General features: G+C 51.1%; 1 protein-coding gene across 2 annotated transcripts in view; it reads left to right on the forward strand.

Moving 5' to 3' along the window:
* SEPTIN9 (septin 9) overlaps nucleotides 1-25895 on the forward strand; it is a 104193-nt gene that overhangs the window by 12646 nt on the left and 65652 nt on the right. Inside the window, exon 1 of one of the 2 annotated variants that reach the window (XM_082326762.1) lies at nucleotides 16478-16596. The exons of the other annotated variant lie outside the window; for it this stretch is intronic. Within the exon in view, the coding sequence (XP_082182888.1) occupies nucleotides 16542-16596 (55 nt within the window). The 5' untranslated portion in view covers nucleotides 16478-16541. Of the gene's footprint in view, nucleotides 1-16477; nucleotides 16597-25895 lie in introns of those variants that run through there. 2 annotated transcript variants of the gene reach the window in all.

Raw genomic sequence — 25895 nt, forward strand, 5'->3', positions numbered from 1 at the left:
TGGTTTAGTTGTAGAGGCTGAAGGGCTGTAAGGCAACTGCATGGATGGGAGCGCCGCAGACCTGGGGGAAGAAAAGATGGAGTATTTTGGAGAAAAGGACCTGAGAGGCAGAGGGAGGGGTATCAGAGGGCTTTGCAGCAACAGGGGTGGGGACTCAGCCTGAGCTCTCCCTTTCTTGGCTTGATGCCTTCCTCCCCCTCCTCTCACTGTGTATGGCGTTTCCTCTTGCAGGACAGCAGAGACCCGGACCCTGCTCTGTCTCTGGTAAAGCTTAGGCTTGCCTGCTTACCCAAGCTTTGCTCATCTGCTAGACCTTGTGCATAGCAAGAGGAGGTTTGTTTTGCTGCTGGTTACCCGCAGAGCAATGAAGGTCCCTCTGTGAATCTAAACAACAGGCAGACAGCATGGCCCCTATTTTTCTGCATTGAAAGAGTTCGTCATACAGCACTAAGTAGCCATCAAAACTGAGCAACTTATTCCTTTTCTTTGATAAACTCTCTCTTGTACAAGGCTGCACGTTGTCTCGGTGGCCACCAGCACCCTGTTTCTGGTGGGAGCCCCTCTGTGCCCTGGCAGCAGTGAGCAGCAAGCATTGCACAACATAAATCATGGGAAATCCGGTTCTGTATCGGATGTACTGTTCAAAGGCACCTTGGTTGTGCTCAGGACATTCTACTGACAGATTTTCCCATGAAATAAAAAGTGCTAGCTGTTGACATACAAATGTATCCGAAGTGTAAGCTTTTACTGTCAAATTTCACTGCTGCTGGCTTAAAATCCGGAGGGCATGGCGGTGTAAAACCAAGGATAGCTTTAGGGGGCAGAAGTTGTTTGAACTTTAGCAGAAGTTCACGTTGTGTTTTGAGTTGAAATACAGGTTACTGCTTCTCCCAGCTACAGTGATAGCTGCATCCCTTCAGGAGCCGATGCATGGTCCCCTGCGCAGGAGGAGCCAGGCAGCTGGGAAGGAGGGGCAGAAGCAGAACTGTTCCCTAATTGCCTCTGGCCATCTTGGAGAAGCCTTTTGAGTTAATTGAGCTGTCTCTCACACTTCCTTCTCTGTTTAAACAGTAAATAGAAATCTCATTAAACTGTGTAGGGTGGCAGTGTCTGTGGGATGTATAGAGTGTGACATTATGCGTGAGGATGGCTAAGGTGGTGTGTGAGGCCTCGAGGCATCACCTCCACGTGAAGCCCATGTACCTCTGCTGTTCCCACCTCTGCCTATCCTGAGGTCCTCAGCTCCCAGTGACTGTCACACGTGTCCCTCTGACCGCTTTAGGTCTTGGCTCTCAGGTCCCTGACTTCCCTGTTCTTTGCCTCTTGGATGGTTTAAGGCTTTTTCTTGTTTTTAGGAAAGCTAATTCATGTCAAGGGCTGCCAGTATCTGTAAAGCTGCTCTCTGAGGCCAACTGTTGCTCACAAGCGAGTATGAGATTTTTTTTAAGCAGATATGTCAGATCTATCATCAAAAATATCCCCTTCATAGCCCTTTCATTCATATTGCATGGACTTAAACAATAAAGCCAAGCTGGTTTTCAGTCCTTTTCCTGGCTTGGGAAAGAAACTGCTTTAAAAAAAAAACAAACAACCTGGTGTTTTCCAGCAGAGATGCAGCATTTGCTCTGTGGGGAGCTGGTCTCTCTTCAGGAAGCGCTGGAAGTGGCTAATTGTATTTGATACCTTGCTCATCAACTGTATCTGTCGTGAACAGGAACATCTTACATTGCAAGGAATTTACTGTTTTCCATTTAAATAGGAAGCTGCCCTTTGAATATTAAGAGTTAAAGGCAGATTCTCGACTGATGTGGGCTGTCAGAGCTCCACCAACTCCAGCAGCTGAAAGTGTATTCCCTCACAATCCTGCTGTGCTTGGCGTTTTCGTAGGGTTATATAAACATCCCTGTTTTATAGATGGGGCCAGGACATGCAATCTGCAAATTGCTGACAGTCCCTTGCAACATGCAGAGCTGCACCAGAAGCTTTGGCAGCCCCGTGATGTTGGGGAGGGATGGGAGCCACCTCGGGCAGAGCAAAGTCGTTGGGATCCTGCTGCAGGGTGTGTGCTGTGGCTTCGGGTCAGCTCAGCGCCGGCTGCTGCTGAAGTTGTTGGGAGCTGATTCTGACACCGCAAGAGGCTCAAGCCAGCAGGCTGGGGTACCTGCACAGCTAAGGTCATTCTTTGGTGTTTTGACATGCTTGTGTGCCTCCACCTGAAGCCTCTCACCTCCTTGTGCCTTCCTAATCTCCTCTTGCAGATGGGACCATCCATTGGTTCGGGATGCTGCAGGAGCTGGACCTGCACACTCGCAGCACCACGATCAGGTTTTTCTCTCTAGGAAGGCATAGGAGTTGAGGTTTATCTCTGTGCTGGCAGGCAAAGGAGGATGCCACACCTCTGGGAGCTTCTGGGGGCTGGGAGGAGCAGGAAAGTGGAGAAGCAGGACGTGAGCTTTGAGGAGCTGCATTTCATGGGTTTGCCTTGAATCCAGGGCACTTTGAGATTTCCAGGGGCCCTAGGGAAGGAGAGCAGCAATAAATCTGGGTCATAAATAACAGCCCCTTGTCCTTCTAGTGATTTCTGATGCACTGTGCTTTTTTGACAACAAATGCAACGACAGGCTGTAATCCACAGGGGTTTTTCTTGGCTCTCAAGCTGAGAAAGTGCTCGCTCTAAGCAGGCTTGGCTGCAAGGAGCTCCCAGCTCTGAGTGTGAAGGTCAGGGGGACAGGAAGCAAAAGCACAGATAACACATTGTAGGGCTCTTTCATTGCTAGGCTGGGAGATTTTGTTGTCCTCAAAATTGAGCTCTGGGAAGCCTGATGAGTGATGCTGTGGCTGCTTCTATGGGACCTTCTAGTGCTGCAGCTCCAGGAGAGCTGCACAGCTCCCTCAGGAGAAGCACCTAAGGGAAATGCAGACCGAGTACATCCTGTAAATGCCTAACAGGTCTAACTGCTGGGGCTGGAAATTCATCCTTGGGTGACTGGTGTGGGCTGGGGGAGCCCTTGTGATAGAAGAAAGATAGACATCCAGTCTGTCTTTGGATGTGGCTGAAAGACAGAGTTATCGTCACGTAAAAGATCAGAAGTGGTAATGAGATGCAAAGAGGTCCTCATCTTTAGGATGGGAAACTTTTCAGGAAGCCCCAGACAGTGTGGGACATCCAGAACTGTGCCTGGCTTGGGAATTTTCTCCCTCGAAGATGCCCAGTTCATGCCCTGCTAACCATCCTTCTGCTGTATAACGTAACAAACTGACCGCTGTGTCCCTTCCACCTCTGGTCAAACCTTCCTAGGCAAACCCCTGGCTGTGCCTCTGTGTGTAGGTGCTATGGCTAGTTCCAGTTGCTGTTTCCTTATAAGATGAGGTTTTTATTCACTTTATTCCTTTGTCAGCCTTCCTTGAGTTTTGTCAGCTCTTTTCTCTGTTAGCTAGAAGATTGCTAGACGTAGAAGGAAAACACCACATTCAAAATGCCTTTTCAATGCCTAATTTAGGAAAATAAAGAGCATTGTTTGATAGAACCACTCTGTGTCTGAGTAACATGCATCGCTAGGGGTGTGTGGAGAGAGACTGCCTGGTTCTCAGGATGGGGATGGGTTGTCTTCACGTTCTCAAGTCTGCAGATGCTCAACATATCTGGCATGCGAGAACTGGGCTGGACTATTTGCCTTCTTTAGTGACTGGAAGCAATCCAGCCTGCCAGTTCCTGCAAGCTCATCCTGTGGTTTAGTGGATAATACTGATCCTTGTTCAACTCCCACACTTTTGTGCCTTACAAACGGGTAGGGAAGACTTTGCAGACCTTGTACTGTGCAGGGATCCCAGCTGATTGCTGTGGAAGGCAGCATGAATATTCATTGTGCTGTGGAGTGCTTGCTCCATAGTTTTAACAGAATGTTTATTATTACACAGGAACAACCATGAAAATTATGGCAGGTTGTAGCTGGTCAGCATGTGCAAATGATGTAGTGTTGGTAGCAATAACTAAGAGGAAGGGCTGTTTCTTTGAGCTCAGCAAAGTGCCTTCACAAGTGCACTTACAGGAGTTTAACTTCTGCTGATGTTGTCTCCTTCTCTGCCAGGACGAGCGTGTGGTTTCTATGTTCTTGTGCAGTTGTGAAGCTGACTGTAATCAACACATGGTTGACTGAGCTCAGAGACCAGGAGCTACACAAACCTGCATTTTCTCAAGCAATCAGCAAAGCTGCTGAGCAATGCAAATCAAAGTGACAGCCAAGTCAAGACCGATCGGCTAGAGATGAGCCTGCAGGCTTTATTCTGGGACTGCACCAACGTGACTAAAAGCAAATCCAAGTGTCCCAAACCAAATGTTATCCTCAGCAGACCTAGGACAATCTGATGCTGTTGCTGATGCGTTTGTATCACAGCTAATGAGCAACTTGGCATGGTTGGCGAGGCTGTTCCTTGTCCACAGAGCAGAGCTGGGACAGCCCCTCCTCTCCGGGAGGTGCAGAGGGGATGTGGTGTGCAGGATGGTCTCTGTGAGCAAGAGGTGATGTTGGCTTTCGGTGCTAGGATGTCCCCTGGCCTTTCTGTCCTGACAGCGGGGTGCAGGTGTGTCACCTGGATAGGGTGGAGAAATGGGTCTCCACATCCAAGCGTTTGTTTCAGCTGGGCCTCATCAAAGCTGCGAAACACTGAAGCTTTTAGCCACATCTGACATGAGGGTGCTGTAACTATGCGACACTGCTGGCCTCCATCTGTGTATTAAACTCTGATGAAGGTGTTTAATGAAGACAGGATGGAGGTTTCACTGAAGAGCAGGACAGCGCAGAACAGAGTGGAATTTGTGAGCGAGCCCTGCAATTCTGCCTGCGCTCCCGCCTCACCTAAATCTGTTGATATATAGAAGATAGATGAGGTGAGCAGATTTTAGTATGAATGTGGCTGGCAGCAGACACAGATCGCGGATTAAACATGTGCGTTGCAAGAAAGGGGCTTTCTTGAGGCAGACAGAGAGGTCTGCTGTTGCCGTGCAGCCCTATTCATCTCCAGCTCTGATGCTAACATCATTATCAACGTGTTTATATGAAGCTTGGCTGCAAAATGGCTCATCATCCTCAAGTTTTTTCAAGCAAGTCTGTACCTTTACTAAATACTCCTTTTATTGTGCTGCCAAGGGCTCTCCCAGAGGCCAGTAAAGGAGGTGGCCTGTTTGGCTACAGTGGTATCTGGACCGGAGGTTCAATTCCTGTGTGTCTTAAATGTGTCTGCAGACTGGCAAGCAACCAAGTGGGCACCTCTTTCTCCAAGTAATTGACTGCTTATGTGCAAATCAGCCTCTAGCTGCTTCCATGATGCCTGGCTCACCAGAGTTGCATGAGAGCATGCCTCTGCCATCACGCTTGCAAACCTTGCTGAGTGCCTGGGCTGTGCAGGGAATGGCGAGGACGGGGGCAGCCCAGCCCTGCTTCTGCACTGGGCCACCATCCTTGGCTCTGAGTGAGCACCTAGAGCTGCTCTGGGCTGTTAACATTTCTCTGCAGTGTATGAAATAGCTGTCCATCCTCCAGCTGGCAGGCAATGCCCTTCTAAGTTACAAGCAAGTGTTGTGGAGAAGACTTGTTTGGAAATCACCTACAGAAGTGGAGCCGGAGCTGCAGATGAGATGTCCCTGGCAGGGGGCGTGCAGCCCTGCAGCCAGATGGCCAGAGCTGGTGCATCTGCGGAGTGATTAAGGGTCCTTCTTCTCATGGGAGGGTGTTGCTGATATGTCAAGGCTTGTGTTTCTGCAGAGGAGCGCTCCCCAAGGCACTGGACCGAGGCAGCAGGGCAGTTTTATTTGATTCTCGGGAATGTCGTCTGGTCGTAAACCAACCAAATTGGTGGTACTGCGGTGGAAGGGGATTTTTCTGGAGTCTGGGGGGAGAAGAAAGGTACATAAAGGCAGAGCTCAGGTCTGGTAGTTTATTCCCTTGTGTTAACATAAACATGGCTGTGTTGGTCTGCCTTGTGATTACTTGCCTGGGAATAACAATATCCCTTGAGCTTATAGACACTGCCAGTCCCTGCTGAACAAGAAAGGCTGATGCTTAACGCACGCAACACTTTTCTCCTGTCATTCCTTTATAAGGAAAAACATTTTAGATTTTGTTTCTACCTTACTTCAACTTCTCCTAAACAAGGGCAGTTTAATTCTGTTGGTGGAACATCTAGTCTAATACTCCCTGACCTGGTGTGGTTATTACAGGCACTAGCACTACAAATTAAGATGAAGTATTAACGAAAAGTCAGGACGGTGAGGCTGAGCTCACCAGAGAGCGTGCAAGGTGGGGTGATGAGCAGAGACAGCCTGCCTGCAGTCTGGAGATGGCAGAAGTGATAATGGCAAGTGAGCACTGTATGAACTTCCCGTTGTGGCATGGCTTGGTGCGACGGCAGTGGCCGCATCTTGTCAGAACGGGAATTTGGCCAGTTCCCCTTTCCCTGCTGGGCTGGGCCACAGGGTCATGGGTGCAAACAGAGGATGCGCTGTATGCGAGTGGGGATAACCCAGCCCTGCCTGTCGCTGCGATCGAGCAGACCCAGCTCTGCTCATTCAGGACATCTGGACTCTGCAGTCCTTGTTTAAAGCCAAAAGCAGCAGAGCTGATTGCCTGGCAGCCTGCAGCAAGATGCTTTGTACAACCACCCAGGGAAGGGCTGTGTCCCACAGCTGATGGCAATGCACCTGCTGCTGAAGTGTCTCTTGAGTGTTGCCCTATTCCAGGACCCCAAAGTCAGCCCATCTCTAGGGTTTTACTGTCCGTGCTTGTCAGGGGAGTTGCCAGTGGGGAGTTTCTCTCCCCCTTGTGCTGCTCACTGGAAATCTCCTCCTCTCCTGCCTGGCTTGGTGCCATCTCTCTCCGTGGCTGGGGCTCTGGCCTCAGCGTGCTCGCGGGCCCCTTTCCCATTTAGGGAAAACACTGGATGGCCCTTGCTTTTGGCCTGTTTGCAGCACATCTCCCAGCTGACTTTTTTTTTTTTTTTGATCCTCTTTTGTTTCTGGAGGCTGAAATCCCTAGTGTCCCCCAGCCGTGTGTGTCTGCTGTGGCTCGTGTCGAGAGATGGCTCTTGGAAAGCCATGCTGGGGCAGGCGGGGATGGGGGGAAGCCCAAGCGTTGTCCTGCCCTGGATGAGGCCGGGTGTTGACAGTCTCTTCTAGAAGACAGGTTGAGCCCGAGGGTGGTGGTGACAGCGTCAGGTCCCTCCTGCAGTAATGATTTAATCTCAGCAGAAACAAGTGCCCTGCAGCGGGGAGCCCGCAGGCACGGGGCTGGGCACGGGCGAGAGCTGGGGCAGGCAGAAGTGGCTGAGCATGTGAAAGGGAGAGTTGAAGGAAATTCCCCTAAGAGCTTGCATGTTGAATCAGGGTTGGTTTTGGTTTGGTTTTTTTTTTTTTAATACAGATTTTTAAATCAGCTGTGCAACTTCTGCACCTGTAGAAGAGGCTGAGTCTGTGTTAGCAGTGCACATCTGAGAGGTGGGGGGGAGCAAAGGCTGGTGTGCTATAGGCTGATGGGTGACCTGGTTAGAGGGGGCTTTGTGGTCCCCTTTGCCCTGCCCTGTTTTTCCAGCAGGAGAGGCAACTGGAATCCAAGCACCGGGGCTGCCTCCTGTATTTGGGGTAGATCCTTTGAACATGCAGCTCAGGGTTGCTGCTTTAGTGCTGCCCAGCACAGCTCGGCTAGCTGGGACCCTGGAGCCAGTGTGATTATACTGGGATCTGGTTAGTGGGGGATTACCTTGGTTGTGTCTTCTGTGTAAACCTGAAAGAGTTGTAGTAAACTTTTCAAGAGGACAATTTAATGAGATGTAAAACCCAAGGCAGACCCTGTCCTTGCTGAAGGCAGCTGATCCCTCCTCGGGTCCAGGCTGTCCCATCTCTTTCCCATTTGCGCTCCTTGAGCCCAGGAGTTTAACAGCACTGATCTTGCCTAATTTTATGTGTGTGCCTGTGTTGGACCTGCCAAGACCTCCTGGGCAGCAGCGGTGCAGGTGGTGGAGCTGAGGGCGTGGTCCCTGGCCAGACCATCACAGGATGATGCCAGGGGCACCCAAATTCCCATCCACATGGAGAAAGGAGCACACAGGCCACGGATTTTGGCAACAATGCCTGTCCACTTATGCACCCTTCCCATCCCTTTGTGGTGGAGCTGGAGCAAAGGGGAAGCCGCTGGTCGTGCTCTGTGCTGTACGGACACCAACCACCGCACCTTGGCATCACCACTGGTGGTTTCGCTGGCATTTACCAAAGCCTTTACAAGGAAAGGAAAATTATGTTTGTTCTTCCTTTCCTTCCTTTCCGCCTGCCCTTGTGTCCTTCTCCCACCGTGCGGTGAGCTTCCGCGCTGTGTCCGCGCTGCCCAGAGGAAGTTGAGTGGGTGTGGGGTTGCGGCTCTGCCTGGGAATTGTTCTTATCAAACTGGTTTATGTCAAAAAGGAATAATAATAATAAAACCTTTGATGGTAAGCAGGGAGATCAGGAGGTACAGCTGCTCCTAAGGGCTGACCTGCAGCTCGTAGCACTTTCTGAGCCTTTACGAGGAGTTTTAGGGTCCTTGTGCTGCAGCAGATTGTGCTGCGTGCCTGAAATATCTTGGAGGAGCAGGGAGAAATGACTGGGGGCTGACGCAGGGAGTGCGAGCTACTGGAAGCAACTCTCTGAGAAGCAGGGGAGAAGTATAAGAAAAGCAAGTTTCCTGCCATGAGCTGGTATATTTATGACTAGAAAGTTTTGAGTTGAAAAGGTCTTGAGCAGGCAGCTGAGGGAGCAGCAGAGGCAGTGGCTGTAAAAGCTGCTTTCCTGGCTCATGCCCTGCTCTGCAGCAGGGATGGGAGGGTCCCGAGAGGGACCCTCACCTCTCCTTTTTCCCCCTGCAACTACCATAGCGTGCAGGCAGTGGAAATGGAGGGAAGGTCTTCTCTACCTTGAGGTCTAGGCACTGCAGTTTGTTCTGGAGTCAGATGCACCCTCAGCCGCATGGGAAGGATTTGCAATGGAAATGTGCTGTGCATGTGTGTGTTAAACTCATTAGAGGATGACCAAGGTTTCGGAAGCCTCTTGGTTCTGTTAAAACATCTGTGCTGTCACGTAATGCTGGCTTTTGTGCCTGTTTTGGTCTTAATATTAAAATGTAGAAATTAATAATTAATATTTTTTAAATAATTAAAGTAATTAAGTCAGTTTTCTGCTGGGATCCTAAACTGCACCTCCCAATTTCTTAGGAAAGTCTGACCTGAAACTAAATGAGAAGAACAAGGGCATGAGACTGAGTTTGTTTTAACTGCGCGAGGTTCGGGCAGATGCAGTTCCTGATCCTCTTTCCATTTCCTTCCCCTGCAAGTGTCCCTCGCCGTTTAATCAACACCAGGGAGTTGTGCTTCCCTTCCCTTTCTAGGCACAGGAACTGCCAGCCCGCTCCGCCAGTGTGACGGGGACCTCCCTCCCCGGCTCTCCTGCCCTCCCAGCAGCACTGGGGCAGCTGGGTGTGCGCTTGGCTGGGGCTGGGGCGATGCGCCTGGCCTAGGCTTGGGATGGCGTTTCCCTTTCCAGGCTCTCAGCATGCACAATAGGCGGAACCACCAGCTCAGCGTGCAGCGCTTCAAGCTGGGCTCCGGCACCAGCATGAGGTCGGTGGGGCCCACAGCAAGTTTGTCCTGTGCATGCAGATCACCGGGTAAACAGGCACATTGCTTGTTGGAGTTGACGAGGCTCGGAGTGCATAGGAGGCAGTTCATGGCAGGCAGAGCTGTGCCCTCCCAGCCCAGCCATGTGCCGCTGGATCCGAGCATGGCGGGTGCTAACCAACAGCATCCTTCCTGCTGGCAGGCACTGGGACCAGGTGCCTGGTTTGAATCCCACCTTAGCATAGGTGTAAACCCAGGGCAACTTCATCGGTCCCCACAGAGGCAGGGGAGGTGTTGGGGACCATCAAGAATTTGCACACATGGGGTGCAGGAAATCTAATCTGTTTTTAGATTAGCAAGGTGAGAGAATGGATGTTGGTCCTCCACTTGCCCTGCTCAGTGTAACCACATGCGATGCACTCCCTTGTCCTGTTCGAGAAAAAGCTGGTACCCACTCGGCACGCTGACTTAACAGAGTTAAACCTAAGACGAAGTTAAGCCTTGATCTTCTTTACAGCTGTATCCCTGCTGGAGGTGGGGAAGAAGAGGCTGCAGGGACCTTGTGTCTGTGGTTGTTCCTCCACCCGCCTGGCTCTGGTGGGGCCTCTCAGCTCCAGGGTTGTCCCAGCACACCAAGTTTGCTTTTTCCCATGTTTGTGCAGTGAATATCTGAGAAGCTGTAGGCTCAGGGACTATCTCCTTCCCTATGTCACACTGTTAATTCCTACGAGCAGCTGCGCCCCACCTTGAAACCTGTTTGGCTTTTTGCCCCCTTGATTTCACAGCAGTCCCTTTATATCTCCCATCACTAGCTGTTAAAAACATCTTCTCATTTCCAGCTCTTATTGACGTGTTTATACCATAACCATGTTTGAGTTTGCACTGGTTTTTTTTTTTGTTCCCTTGGCAACAGTGATCTTTGCCTGCAGCAGCTCTCCCCTGTGGTCCATCTACATACGATGCTTCTAGCAGTCCCATCCCCTCTCCACCTTCATTTCTGCTCGCTTTTACTGATGCTGGGTAGCCAGGATGACCCAAGACGGAGCACTAGTGATTTCTGCTGAAAGTATCTCATTTACTACGTTTTAGGAGCGCACTTGCTTTAACTGCATGGCATCAGTGGCTTGCGGTCACGCTGGGACCCACTGGTGCACCGAGGTCCTTCGCGCTGATGTGCTTTTCATGAGCAAAGACTTTATTAAAAGCCCTTTGGGTACTGACCTGCCGTCATTCTTCCGAATTTCATCCTATTTCTATTATCCAGTCTTCAAAGTTATCTGACCCTTTCTGTGCAGTACCCTGGTTCTGTGTTTGTAACAGGGGCTGCGTACCTCTGTGGCACTAAGGGATGAGATCTGGCCACATTTCCTGTATCAAAAAAATCAGTTAATTATCCAGAAATCTCAAATCAGCAAACATGTTTTGAATTATTTAAACTTTTCCCATGATCTTAGTTTCCTTGCAAAGGAAGGGAAGTGTGACTAGCACTGAAATTCAGCCATCCTCGCTGTGTTTCCTACTTCTTTGGAAGCAGGAAGAGCCTGAAGTCTTGGGAAAGAGGCTTTTTTCATGACAATTCCTGCGTAATCAGCAGGGCTGGATTCATGCCGTCATCTACATGAAAGCATGGGCGGAGGTGATGGGAACTGCATCTCTGATTTTCCTTCCAGAGTTCCCCCCCCATCCCCAGCCAGTAACACTGGCACTTCCCAAGGAGCTGGGGGCCGGGCTTGGCACTGCTCACCACCGCAGCCGGGTCTGGTCTTATTACTTGCCAGCTCCCCATTTCTGAGTGATGGCTGTTACATGCCTCAGTTTCCCCACCTGTAACATGGAGATCACTGCACCTCTTCCTGGTAGATTTGGAAGCAGAAATGGTTTTTGGGCAGAAGCATACGAACTCAGAAGGTGCAGGGAGCAGAGGAGCAGAAGGGAAGTTAGTTGCAACAGCCCTGTTTTTGGCTTAGAAAGAAGAGATGTGACTCACTATTCCTTTTCCTTCAAAATCTGCCTTGTCTGGGTTGTTACACGTCTGTTTCTACCTGTTACCCTGCATTGGTGCTGCCCGTCTGACAACAGCTGAGTGGATGGTGCAGCCAGTGCTGACCTGCGCTTCAGCTCGAAGTGATGCCATGGGGATGCTGGACGGCCACGGATGTTGGGGGTTGGGGTTGCATGGTGCAAGAGCCTCCACCCACACACTGCACCTACCCAACCTGGAAAGGCTGGGAAGGATGTTTCATCTGTGATGAGCAGCAAGAAAAGATATTTGGACTCTCAATAGAAACATTACGTGGTTAATAATAATATTTAGCTGCTCCTACATAGTACTTTTGGTCAGTAAGTCTCAAAGCATTTTATAGATGAGGCCAGAATCAATAAAGAGTTTTGTTTTCTAATTAAAATAGGAGGAGGAAAGGGCAGATGCTGTGGATGAATTACCTGGTTTTGTGTAGGAGATAATTCAAGATTCAGGTAGCCACAATGACTCATGCCACCTAGTCTAACCAAGCCTGACGCTCATGACTGCAGCAGATCGCGAGACCGATAAGGGCTGTGCAGGTTCAGAAAAACCTTGACTTGTGGGAAGAAGAAAAGCTGCCTGAAAGACTGCATTCTTAGCAGCTTGCGAGGAAACTGTACGGTGCTGTTTAAAATGTGTGCAGATAGGAAAGTCCCTTTTCTGCCTTAGCCTGTCTCGATAAGGGATCTTCTAACACCGATATCTACCATCTCCTTGGGTTTTTTTCTCTCTTATGTTTTTTTCCTCCTTGAAGTGACTTTCGAGGTCTGCTCTGCATTGTGGTCCCCCCACGCCTACATCAGGGCAGAGGCAGTGACCAGCACTGGCTGCTTCTGGAGGAGGTTGTGCTGTGATCTGGAGAAGCCCTTGAGGTACATCACTGCCTGGAGGGCAGGAGAGCCCAGGGGTGAGGTACCCAGGGGACAAGAGGCAAGGTTTCTTGCATCTGCCAGCTATCATGACATCAAGCTAGGTTTAGCTTGGTATCTATAACTAAGTGATCAGCAGATTTTACAGACTGCCTTTTCAGGGGCAGGAAATCACTTCTAGGCCAACAAAACAACTTTGCAGGAAGTTTATTGCTCATCTGAAGAGCAGAGCAATGGTGAAGGAAAAAGGGCTGGGGAATCAGTGCCCTTGGTGGCCTAGATTAGTAAGGAAACAAGAAATATTTCCATTGTAATGTAATAGGGCAAAGAAAGTAATTTACTTAAAGCCCTCCTGCAGCCAGTGGTTTACAGAGCAGGGATTGTGTCTTGGGCAGCAGTTGCTGTGTACGGTATCCTGAAGGTCTCAGCTGACCAGGAGCTTGAGGTGAGTCCTCTGATACAACAAAACCAGTTAATGAGACCCTTGGTTGTGTAAGCAAGGGGAGCAACAAGCAACAGAAGAGAGGTCATCTGCTCTCTTTCTTTTGAAAAGTGAGTTCTCTCTCTTTATTAAAATAAAAATAAAAATCCAATGTCAAACACCTGTGAAATGTTGGGAGAAAGGAGCAGGAAAGCCAGATAAGTGACTAAGGGACCAAAGAAAATACCTGACACGAAGGACAGAAGGAACAGAACTTGATTAGCTTATCAAAGGGAATGTAGGTGATGTGATCAGTGTGGGAGATCTTTCATCAGGAGAAGGCTCAGGGTCCTTAATCTCCTCTATCTACTAGACAAGGGCAAAGCAGGGCCTGTGCTGAAGCTGCATTTGGACAAGCAGTACGACACACGCTTGTGCTATGCTGACGAGCATCCCCAGAAACGAATTCCAGGGGAGGTGGTGGATTCTCCATCCCTCTGGGATGGGTGCTCAGCTTCCCAGGGTTGCCTGCCTTTCTAGAAGTATTATTTAGCTAAACACAACCTTCTGGGTTCAGGGTGCAGGTAGAAAACCAGATGAAATGGTGTTTAGTTGTTGTGTGCAGGCTGGAGAAGTGAATGATTTTTTTTTTTTTTTGGTCTTATGCTCTTATAAAGCCATGCCTCTGACTGTGGCTAAATCAGATAAAGGTGCAAGAAAGTCTCCAGGAGAGAGAAGGATGGGCTTATCTCCCCGGAGGAAAGCTTCCTCCTCCTCTACTAGCAGGCGCTTGGGCTATGTGCTGTGGGGTGAGTTGTTTACATACCTTCCTGCTTTAAATATTTACTATTAGAGCTCTGGATATTCTTGTTATTCTTTAGTTGCTATAATTTTCCATCTGTCTTTCCCCCTCTCAGTGCCTTAGGTGCATGAGTGCAATATTAACCAGCTGGTTTTAATGAAAATGAACTCCTACTTACAGTCCGGATATTTTATTTCACACTTCTTGGGGCTCTCCTCTAGGCCTGTTGATTTGCTAAACCTTTATTAGATCCAGGATGATAGCATTGTCTTTGCTTAGGAAATGCAGAGTGACCCAGGGAGCTGGGACTAAACCAAACTGCCTCAAACTCTTCTGCTGAGAGAGCTTTGAGTTTCTTCAGCAGCTTCATGAGGCTGTTGGATGTCATCGTGACACTCACTACTCCCAGTCCATCAAACAATAGGGTTTTTTTTCTAGTGGTTTACTACTTCTTACCTCTGATTGACCTCAAAAACAGAGTTCTATCACAGTGCCACACCAATCCCCATGTGACCTAGTTCAGAGAGTGTCACTGAACTCCACGCAGTGGGTCTGACACTGGATCTTTTGGTGTTTGCAAGGGGGGAGAATCTGAACATCAAAAAATGTGCTCGGTCCTTCCTCAGATTGACCCTATCGCTGCTTTTTAATCTTTTTTACAATATTGATTTTTAGTTTTTCTTGATTAGTTCATTTTTTTCCTCCATTAAACCCATACTACAACCTTGGTGATGAGAGTGTACCGAGGATTTATGATGCTTAACCGCCTTCATAAAAGGCTTCTTCTAGGTTCTGCTCCTCCAGAAAGGGAGTCATGGACAGTTTTTAACAAAGTCGCTTTTTTCTCGCTCAGTAACGATGGTTAATTATTGACGGCTACATTTTTACCTGCTTGAAATGGATTGTGGATGTGACCTGCATAAGAGCACTTGAGAAGAGAAAAATAAAGCCACTTTCTTTCAAAAATCGATGCCACTGGTGCGGTTCAGCCCGCATGTGATGCTGTGCAATGTAGCAGTCGCCACCACTCCCTGCAGAGCATGTGTGGATGTGGGGGGGCAGGGACCTGACACCCAGGCCCTGAGCCCAGCAGCATGAGAGCCGCAGGTCCACGGTTGTTCCTGTTCTCCAAGGTGTCGGGAACAGGTACCGGCCTTCAGACAGTGGGGCTGCCAGGGAGACGTGCACCGGTGGCTTTATGGACAGTATATCACATGGGGAGGCATTCACATTTCCATATTGCGATTGCACAGAGATACAAAGCCTGTTCCTCTCTGCACTGTTGTGGTATGTTGGTTTCTGACATTGCTAGGAGTGCAAGAAATGAAAGAGGTGAGTGCTGCTGTCTGTGAAAGGGGAGGAAAACCACTGTATCTACCTTAAAATACCATACTTCTATTTTAAAGGGACATTCTTAAGACTATTTAAGCAGTTCTCATGGTTTAAAGTAATGCGTTTCCTTGGATTAAGACCTCAAGCTATTAACAGTATGGAAAACCTGGAACTTCTTGAGTCTGGGAAATTGGTGCTGTTGGTTTCATTTTCTGGTTCATGTACACTCTTGGGGAGTCTGTGGTGTTTGCACACTTTGGAAGCATAAAATTAAAAGTGTGACGTAAGTGATGAAGCATGTACTTTCTGCAGTAAAAGATGGTAACAGTACTAGTGTTTTGCATAATTTTTCTTTATGGTTCACCCAAAGTGGACTAAAACCTCAGCCCATTAATTGTTCTTTTCCTGTTGATATGCCTGGACACATTTCAGTGGGTCTCATCACTTTTAAATGATGCTACTAAAACACAGGGCGGGGCGGATAAAAAGAGGGTCAAGAGGGCAGGATCTGAATCAACACGGGAAGGGAGAAACATCAGAGAACGGGCAGAGAGATGCACAAATGGAGAGGGTGTGAGAGGTGGAGAGGAGGCAGCAGTGCTGTGGAAGGGGCTGGTGTCGATGCCCAGAGCTGGTGCTTGCCTCGCTGGCTCTGGCCGGAGGGGAGTGAGCTGCGGCAGCACGGGGCTCAGCACAGGCCCGGCTCCACGCTCGGCTTTGGGGCAGGTTTTGCAGCTTCTGCTGCTGCTTCAGTGGTGGTTTTCCAGAGCTGGCTGCAGAAGTGGCTTGGATTTTGTAGTGATGGGTTAGCACTGCTAGCTAGGGCTTTGGTTTGATTTTGAGAAATCATAAACATAGAGGAGGGTGGCCAAGTTGCTCCTTTCCAAACAAGGGCAAATTGAAAAGCGAATGGGTTATCGGTGCTCAAGCACATCAGTGGTGTAACCCACCCGTTCAGGCTGGTGCCATCGCTTCTGTGAGGCATCCTTGGGTTGTTACCCAAGGTCGTTACCTATTGCCAGGGGCTTCGCGCCGAACAGGCCCAGATGCAGGACGGCCGGCATCGGGCGTGGGGTTCAGCCCGTGCTTTCTGGGCCCGGCCCCGGGATGCGGGACAAGCTCCAGCCTGCAAGACGCTCGTTTGCCCTTGGGCGGGCAGTGCCCGGCTGCCGCCTGGGCTCCCTTCCACCCACCCACCCGGGGCCATGCGGGGGTCCCCTCCCGCCGCTGCGCGGAGGTGGGGGGCGCGGCGTGACGGGCGTGGGGAGCAGCCAGTGCGCGGCGAGGGGGCCGGGCCGGGCTGGGCCGGGCCGGGCGGCATGGCAGGCTGCCCGCCGGCACCGGGGGCGGCCGCAGCCGCTCCCCCTCCGCCATTCATTCGGCCGCAGCCGGCGGCGGCTGCGCGTACCCGCCCGCCCGCGCCCCGCAGAGCCGGGGGGCAGCACCCCGCGCCCCGCCATGGCCGACCCGGCCGTCAACGCCCACCTGGAGGGCATCATCTCCGACTTCGAAGGTGGGTGGCCGCGGAGACGGGGCGGGTGCTGCTTTTGGGGCTAAAGTGGGGAAAGAGCGGGAGGAGTTGCCGCCGTGCCGGGCTGGGCAGCGCGGAGCCGCCCGCGCCCCTCGCAGGCACCGCGCCGGGCGGGGGGGGGGCGGCGGCGGAGCGCGGCTGAGCCCGCCCGCCGCGGGGTCCGGCTGCCCCCCGCCTCCCCCCGCTGCCGCCGCCCCGGCCGTGCCCGGGGTGGGGGGGACCTGGCCTCTGCCGGGGTCGCGCCCGCCCGAGTGGGCAGGGCTGGAAGGAGCGGAGTGCCCGAGGGCGGCCGGCGGCCAGCCCGCATCCCCCGGCAGCGCCGCAGCCGGGGGCCGGTGCTTGTCGGGCCGCCGCCGGGCTGCGGTGTCTTTTGTTCGGAGCGGCGTTGCGCCCGGGTGGTATCTGCTAAGGCAGGATCTTACGGGACGTTTTTCCTTTCCTGCCTTTCCCGAGTTGATTTATGTACGTTTTTAGCTGAAAACACACGCCTGACACGACTAAAAGTCTGTGAAACTCCAGGCACTGGCCCTTCTGTCGACTCCCAGATTTTGGATGTGAACGCAGCCCTAGAGTAGCTGGGAGGTGGATAATGAACCCAAGTTTCAAATATGTCCATAGCAGGAGCTGCCCGCCCTGGAAAGCTTTGCAGTTGTCCCATGGCAGAGCTCCAGCTGCCTGATAGCGTTGCCTTGTGCTCTGATGGAGTATCTCCTTGCAATCCCCTTGGCGTGCGGATGGGGATGCCTTCTCCCTGGGTGTCTGTGGCTCTTGCTCAGCATGCTGGCTTTTTCAGGCAAGAAAATCAGCTAGCAGAGAAGCATGCTGCTGCCAGATGGGTATGAGAGTCAAAGACAGGCAGAAGAGGGGTGGGGGGTTGTGTCTGAAGCAGGCGTTGAGAGATTGGCTCCGGGGAGCTCATCTTCCTAAGCAGAGTTTTGGAAGAGCAGCTCCATCCCTATGCACTCTCATGTCCTGGCAGTTACCCAAACTGAGCTTCGTGCAGCGGTTTCTAGAAGAAAAAAAAAAAAACCAAAAAAACAAAACCCAAGAAATAGCAGAGATCTGGGGGCCACAGTGAAAGCTTATCCGGGGCCGTGTGTGTAGCTATAGGCTGAGATGACTTCACCGCCTCCTGGTGAATCCAGCCTTGCCTTTGGGAAGGAGCACGGTGGTGTTTTTCCTGCTGGGTAGCTGAGGAAGCTGAGAGTGCAAGGGTTCCTCTTCCAGGTCAGGCGGGAAACGGGTGGCAGAGCTGGTGTCTCTGCAGCTCTCCTCGTAAGGTTTAGCCACGTTCACGTCCTCTTTCTCCAGCCCCTGGGCTTTCTTCAGCTGAAGTTGGGAGTGGAGGGCTTAGCAGGAGGCTGAGGAAAGTCACATCCCTTCGGAAGACTGGGACTAACAAGTGTTGGGACACAGAGAGCAACCCAAATACACCATGAGTTTGGCACTCGGGGTTCAACGATGCCTTTGTAACTGTCCTTTAGGGACTCTGTGACCTCCCCCACCACAGGGCTCCTGTGTGCTGATGTAATTACAGCCTTTCCTTTCGCCTGCCCCAATTGCATTTAAATCTCTGAAGAATGACTAATTCCCTACTTGGATATGATAAAGGCTCTGCTGTGAGCCCCGGGGCTGCTTGTTCAGGCTGTGTGTGCTCCTCCATGACGCCGAGCCACTCCGCAGTGCGATTTTTTTTTTAGTCGGTGGAGCGCTTTATGTTTCCTGCCTGTGCAGAGGGAGAGGCTGGGGAAAGCTCTGTGCATCTGCAGCCAAAAGGTCTGGCCTTGCCCTGGAGCAGGGATCCAGGCTACTGTTTCATAATTTAATTAGTTTTCTGAGTTGCATAGCAGCTTCCCAAGAACAAGGCAATTGATTTCTAGTCTGTAGGGCAGGAGATGCAGTGTTTGTGTCTGCTGGGTGGGCATCTCAGCCCCAGGCAGCCTGTGGCCAAGCAGGAAAGATCAGCCAAAAATACCACGGAGAAGAAACACCAGATCACCCAGCAGCCAGAGCCTGCTTTGTTCTTGCCGGTCACATGCTGCCTGCCCTCCTGAATCACCCTGGCTGTTCCTGCCCGCTTTCCTCATAGCATCCCTGCCTGCTTTCCTCGTAGCATCCCTCCCTGACGTAGGACCAACAGGTTTCTTGTACCTGCTGAGTTGCAGAAGGCAGGGAGTTGCAGGCTTGGCTGTGGGCTGCTGGTGTGGGAGCTGCCGGCCTCCGTGAGCCAGAGGAGGATGCAAGAGCCCTTTGGGAGGGGGAAGGAGTATAAGATACTCAATTCCAGTTTAGTTTCCAAATCAAAGCAACATGCAAGAGGGAAGCACAGCGCAGCAGAGTGCGTTCTTCCTTGTGCCTGATGATGCAATGGGAATGGTCACATCCAGGCAGCAGTACATGCGGCCACCTCGCACCGAGCCAGCAGGTCCTGCGGGGAGGGCACTAATCCCGTTTATTTGACTGGCAAAAGCTTCCTGGTCTCTAATGGGGGAGAGCATTATTAATTTTGTGGTTTGCTGGGATTTACAGAGCATAGTAGTTCTCCCCCTGGGTTTATAGATTTTGGTGGGTTTTCGGAAGCGTAGCTGGTTCAGCTGCGGTTGTGGCAGTGCTTCCCAAGCTCACCTCTGCCTTGGAGGGTGCTGCGGGTTGCTCAGCTCCCCAGAGTCTCAGACACGGACCCGTGAGTGGCAGGGAAGGGAACTTGTAGCAGTAAATCAACCTGGGTGGTGGGATGCTTGTGCAGTGTGTTAACATTGTGTAAACCCCACACCATCCTGATCCTGTTCAGGTTGGGTGATATGGGGGTGTCGGCATCTGCGATGGTCGACTGCGGAGAGGGGCGGATGTCCCTGTTCACAGCTTTGGTTGGTTGTGATGATGCCCAAAGGTAACTCCGCAATGTGGTACTCGTCTTTCTGCTAAGGATTTAAAGCACTGTGCACTCATGATCTATTGCATGGTAGTAAGATAGAAGAGACCTGCTCCGGCCCCTCATCCCGGTGGGATGTGGTTGCTGCTGAGCAGAGTCCCATGGGTGACTGAGGTGCATTTTTGCTGGCAATCGCTGATGGTGAGTTGGCAGCAGTGATGCTGAGTGCTCTTTGCCTTTGCCAATGCTGTCAGTCGACACCAGATTCGTTTCCTCGTAATGTTGAAACACAAAATGTCATAGTGGGTGTAAGCTGTGAATGATGGTAAATGCTGAGTGGGGCTGTAAGTGCGGGGAGTGGCAGGGTGGTGCCGAGAGGTTCAGTGTGATGTCCGGAGCTGGAGCCTGGGGGGCACACAGGGTTGCAGCTTCGCTCTGGCAGAAACCACGAGACAGCCTTCACTGATGGTTCTTAATCCCTGATTTACCCATTCCCCATAGCCCAGCTCCTTCAGAGAGTGTATGCTCGCTGGTAGGCGAGCCTTGGCAGCTCTGTGGTCTGAGTGGTCGTGCGCTGCGTGGAGCTGGGCACTGAGGGCAAGGAGCCTCCAGCCCTACCAGGTCACATGAGTGCTGATAGGAAGGCTTCTCTGTTTCTTTTGTCTTTATTTATTTTCCTTCCCCACTATTGGACACTTTCCCTACAGACACATACCTCTTGCACCACCCGACGCACGGTATTTCTAGTATTTCAGCCAAAGACTTTGTCTCAGTGAGGTACTACTGAGTTGTGCTAAGTTATGTTGTGGTTTTAAGGGTCGTTAAAGACAAAAAAAAAAATCAGCCAGGTTGTTTTCGGGGAGGGCTGTATTAGAAATAGGCTTTTCTACGTGCATGAATCTCGTGGGCTCGTCCTTAAAATTTACTCCAGCAAATGCCCGGGATGTCTCTGGGACACGTGGCTGTGGTGCATCCCCTGGGCTGCTCAGGGCTGGCACGCCTGCTGCTGTGGGGAGCAGCTGCTGCCCGCGTGCTGCGGATGCTGGGACTCAACCCTGCTGCTAATATTAGCAGGAACGTGCCAGAGGGATGGTCGCAATGTTATATGGGTGATGTGTCTTGAATTCAATATGGTGAAAAGCCCCGGAGAGGAGACGTGCTTCGTGTTTGTGTAAGCATCTCACTTGGATTCAGGGTCTCTCCTGTAAGCCCTGCTGTGGGTCTTCAGGATGAGTGCTCTCCTGGGCTTGCATGCGTGGGAGTGGGCTGGGAGGCTGGGTCTGTCACTAACGGTCCCGTGTGCACGGAGGTTCAGCACCTGGAAAAGGAAATGCAAAAAGGTCTTTCAGATTATATCTCAGATCATCTCAATCCTAGGAGTGAAGCAAAGCTCCTGAATGTCAATTGTTGGATTTCCTGGGCTGTCCCCCAAAAATTATACAGCAACTAGTCTCTTCTGGTGCTCTTCATCACCAGCCCAGCATGGGTAGAGCCAGCACCACTCTCCCAGCTGATGGATGTAGTGTGCTGCTCTGAGATGGCTGGTCACCTCTGATGTCTGCAAAGACGAGCTTTGCAGGCGCTCTGGAGAGTTTTCTTTCTTTTTCACTCTTCCTATCTATGTTTCTGAATCAGAGACAAAAGGATGAGGTGGATGAGAGTTTTCTGCCAAATCAGCACGTGGTGGGGGAAAGTGCTTGTAGGAAGGCAGAGTTGTGTCTTCCCCAGCAGGAGTTGTATCTTCCCCTACAGAACTGGCCTTTCATGTGCAGAGTGGAAAAATCGCATCTGCCTGGTTACAGCAGCGGAGACCTGCCGTTGCGGGTTGTTTTTTTTTCCCTATGTATATTTAGTTCCTTGGGAATAAAAAGGTTGTAAGGGAGTGGGAATGGGAAGAACAGGATGTGGATCTCTCCATCCACGTGAGCTGGGCTCTGGGGATAGCCTCTGGCCCTGGTTAGGATGTAGGATCATCCAAAGGTCGTTGTTTATAGTTGTCTTATGCAAGGAGGGCTGAGCTGCATGTCCTTGGGGACGGGCAACCACTGCAGTGTGGAGCAGAGTGTCCTTGGCTCTGCGTCAGCATGGAGGGTTTCCAGTGTTGGCTGGTACGGGTGAGCTCTTGCTGTCCATTTGAGATCAGTCTTGGGCAAAGTGAGCACCGTGTTGCGCTAATCATAAACCTTTCAAAAGTGGCTGGATGGGAAGGGACAGAGAGTAGATGAGGGTAGCTACTTTGGCCGTGCAAGTGAACTGCTGGTGCCTGGAGGTAAGTCAAGGTTCGGAGTGTGTACACCATACTGGCGCTTCCAAGTACTTGCCAATCTCTGGGATCTTGGTAGCATCTTTCCCTTAGTAAGACGCTCACCTAAAATATAATCATTCTCCACCTTTACTCTTTGTTCATTACCTGTTGGTGGTTTATGGCAGTGGAGTGAGTAGGAAGCACCTTTAGAACATGTTGGGTCATGCCTTAAACATTTGAGTGACCATGTCTGCATCTCTTGGCCAATAAATGCCAGCAAACCTGCTGCTAAGTGAAAGTCCTGGCACTTCCGCGTGTCCTGTGGCCACACTGTCTGGGTGCTGGTTTATTTTCTGTTTTGCAGCCCTCCCTTTCAGGGAGCTGCTCAGCCCGTTTTCCCAGGAGCCAGGACCCAGACAGCAGCCACAAAAGCCTGGACTGGGACTTGTCATAAATCCAAAGACAATAATGGAGACTTCAGAGCCCATAATCGCTCCAGATATTCATGTTTCTAACTCTGATATTTGATATTCAAGTCCATGTCTTTCTGCAGGACCATTCTGCAGGCTCTTTCCCTCTCCCTCCCTCCTCCTGCTGCAGTGAGCTCTGGCACCTTCTTGGTCATTAGAGGTGGGACATGGAGGCAACAGGCCAAGTGACCCTAAATTCTGGTTAAGCTTGTTTGAAGCCTGTAAAATGAGTTGATGGGTCTGAGTCCAGTTCCTGATGGGGATGTGCCTGTTTGGTGGGGGTCAGGGTCCATCAGGGGAATTCTTTGTGGGACCGGGGTGGGCTGCCCTGCCATGCTCTTCAGCATGGGGCCAGGGTTGTGTCCTGGCCACCTCTCGTTTCATACCTGCAGGGTGCCGTTTGGTCCTCGTACCCCTCTGCTTTGCCCATGGAGAGGTTGGCAGTTTGCACCCACTTCAGGACTTTTCAACAAGTGCTCGCATTGAGGTGTTGGGTGTCCCCTCGAACAGAGACGCCAGAGCTGGCTGCAGTGGCACCAGCAATCAGTGGGCAGTACAGGCAGGGCTAGTGGGCAGCGCAGGCAGTGCTGCAGGCCTGAATGGCTCCCAGGTCCCTCCTTTAGCCACTTTCACTAATTTACCCTTTCCTGTAGCTTTTTAACCAGCACGTTGCAACACCACCCATCAGGGCGGCTTCTCAGCCGGAGACTTAATCACTTAGTGATTTAATCACCCAGTCCCCGCCACTGTGGCTGGTCGCCCACCTGAGTCACTCTCCATGTCCCCTTTGTGGGCGTTGAGAGTCGTGACTCATGGGGATGGCATCTGGGTGCTTACGGATTCCTACACCCTGTGTGGTACCAGCACCGAAGCTGGTAGCACAGGGCGGTCTGGGGTCTTCAAGACCACCTGCATCATGCTTTTGCCTTCTGGGTAATAATTTTAAGGTGTTTTAGAAATACTAGTGAACCAAACCAAATCTGCAGTCCCCTGGGAGGCGCAGAGAAGATTTATTTCTCTCCTTCCTCCTCCCCTTATGAAAGGAAACTGGAGCACAGACCAGAGGCAAAAGCTGCAGAGAGCCTGTGGCAGAGCCAGTAATGCAATCTGCTGGGCTGCATACCCTGTATTTTATGTAATTTTCTGTACAAGTATGAAATGAATATAAGGGATGTAAAATATACTGGTCTGATCTGGAAGCATTTTGCTGAGGGTTAATGGTTATGTAAACCAAAGTGTAATGGAGAATCAAAGCTAAAACCTTTCTAGAGCTGCAATACAGGGACTGGAAAGCTAGGATTTTGAATTAATCTGAGTGTGGATTTTATTTTTTCCTATTCTTAGTCCTGACTTTGCATGTTCATTTCTGGTAAATGAGGGGTTTGCTGCATTGGTCTCAGGCTGTCTTTGTAGCTTACTGTGTGTGAGTGAAATGCTGCTTGAAAAGCTTTGGTTAATGTCAGAGCCTGGAACTTGCATTTATCCCCAAATTTCTTCCATAACTCAGCTCTTGCTACTGTTTGCACGGTTCAGGAAGGCACTGCATATTGACAGCACGTTGCCAGCGTTATCTTCTACACACGATTTATGTGTCAGACCACGCAATCTATCGCAACTTCTTTTGAATGTTGTTTGTAAAGTCAGAAAAAGTCTTTATTTGTGCATAAACCATTTATAACCTGACCCAGGATAGCATGAGAGTCAGGCTACAACAGCAGATTGTTGTTATATATATATTTATATATATGTGTTTATATGTATGTGTTGCCACAAGGTTGGTTTATTGGTAAAAGAAAGGTGTGAAACCTCCTGGCGCAAGCACGGGGAGGGGATCCAGCAACCCTGACTTCTCTTCTCTCTTATGTTGGATGACTGGTAGCTTCGGGAAAAGTGCTTTTAAAGTTTCCTGCTTTCATTTCCCCAGATGTAAGAGAGGATCCAAATTTCTCATGCCATTTTGAAGCTCTTGGTGTACTCACAAAGCCCCGCCAGTGTGTGTAGCATCGCTTGCTGCCTGCCCTGCCAGTGAATTTCCCGTCTCAGCCCCATGTGTTTTGACCCCACTGAGGGGCTTGGTGCAGTTGGGAGCACCTTATTGTTGTGGATGGGATAGAGGTATCCTGCTCTGGGCCTACAGCAGGGTTTGAGCTCCCTTCCCCTTCTGCTGCGGGACCTTCAGGTTTTGTGTACAGTGTATATACACACTATAGATACATGAAGAACAGCCTACTTGTCCCTGTAAGTGAGCCTTTAGTTCACTAAAATGCATCCACCTCTGTTACGGATGGCAGCAGCTATTCAATGGCATCACGGACAGTGGGTTCAGATAAGCCAAACCCAGGTGGCCCCGTGGTAATGTGGGCGAACACTCACTTTGCACTAGAGTTGGGCCAGAAAACCACTGTGAGCATCCTGCTGCCTGGTGACAGGGGTCTGGGAAGCTTTAAGGGCTGTGAGCTGTAAATGGTATGTTGGGTTTCCAAGGGCTCCTTGAAAGATGAGACCTGCAGCCTCCCCCTCTTTTCTCCCCAGGAACAGGAGGTGACCATCTGGTAGCAGTTTAGAGAAAGTCAGCGCTCTCAAACAGTACCATTGTATCACGTGAAATAACGGGGCGCCTGGCTGCCCTAGTCCCATAAGGCTCTTACGTGTCGAAAGACCCAAGAAAAGCTTTCTGTGCTTAAGCAAGCAAGCAAACGTAACCCCTGGGTTACAGAGACCACGTGAGGGGCAGAGGATGTTTAATGGGAAGCAGTTGGGCGCTGCAGCCGTGGCAGAGCCCGAGGCTCCAGTTGTGAAGCAGGTCCCGGAGGAGCCAGCATCCCTTGCTGTTTATTTTGGTCTCCTCCCAAGCTCTGTGCATAGAGGTTTCCTTGTACAAAGCATCCCCTCGACTCTTACTTGAGGTATTCTGTTTAAAAAGGGAAGAAAGAAGGAGCAGATGTTCCCTCTTTGACCCGCCCTGGGTCCCACGGGGTGCCCACAGCCAGACTGCAGAGCAGGATGAGCCACGGTGGATGACATGCCGTGTAACCGTGGTGCTTCCCACCGGGAGAGGTGGAGCCCTTGGGCAGGAGCCAGAGCCCTTCATGGCATCTGGGCACCCTTGGCTTGGCTGGGACCCCCAAGGAGGGACTTGCCTTCTGGGAGAGGACCGTGTAGCTACAAGGTCCCAGCCATGCCATTTGCTTGTGACTTCTCTGGAAAAATCTTGGCTGTTGTATGAGCTACTGGGATTTGAACCAGACCTCTGCCCCCTCTTCCCAATTTGCAAGATCCCTAAAGAACAGCTTTAACTGGTGGCGTGTGACCTGCTGGTGCCTGGCCGTGGGGTGACCGGGAGGACGCAGTGACCGCGCCGAGCAGACATCTCCAATGCCGCGGCACAAAATAGAAAGACCCATAAATATTTTGCTGCTTCTCAGGCCCTGTGCTTGCTTGGGGAGCGTTGAAGCTGGGGATGAAGGCACGCATTCCTTGCCCCGAAGTGCCTGGCTGGCAGGGACGACATTTGGGTCAAGACTGTGGGTTTGCAGGAGCTGCTGCCATTGTGCACAGCCAGCAGAGCTGCCTGCAGCAGGTACCATCTCGAAAAGCCCATGCCTCCCTCATCTGCCAGGATTAATATTGGCATTTTTTTAAAGCTGGCCCTGCAGAGCGGGGCCATGGCTGTGTGGTGCTGGGCAAAATCCCG

Source organism: Platalea leucorodia, assembly GCF_965183815.1.
Source record: "Platalea leucorodia genome assembly, chromosome: 14".
NCBI classification, from domain to species: Eukaryota; Metazoa; Chordata; class Aves; order Pelecaniformes; family Threskiornithidae; genus Platalea; species Platalea leucorodia.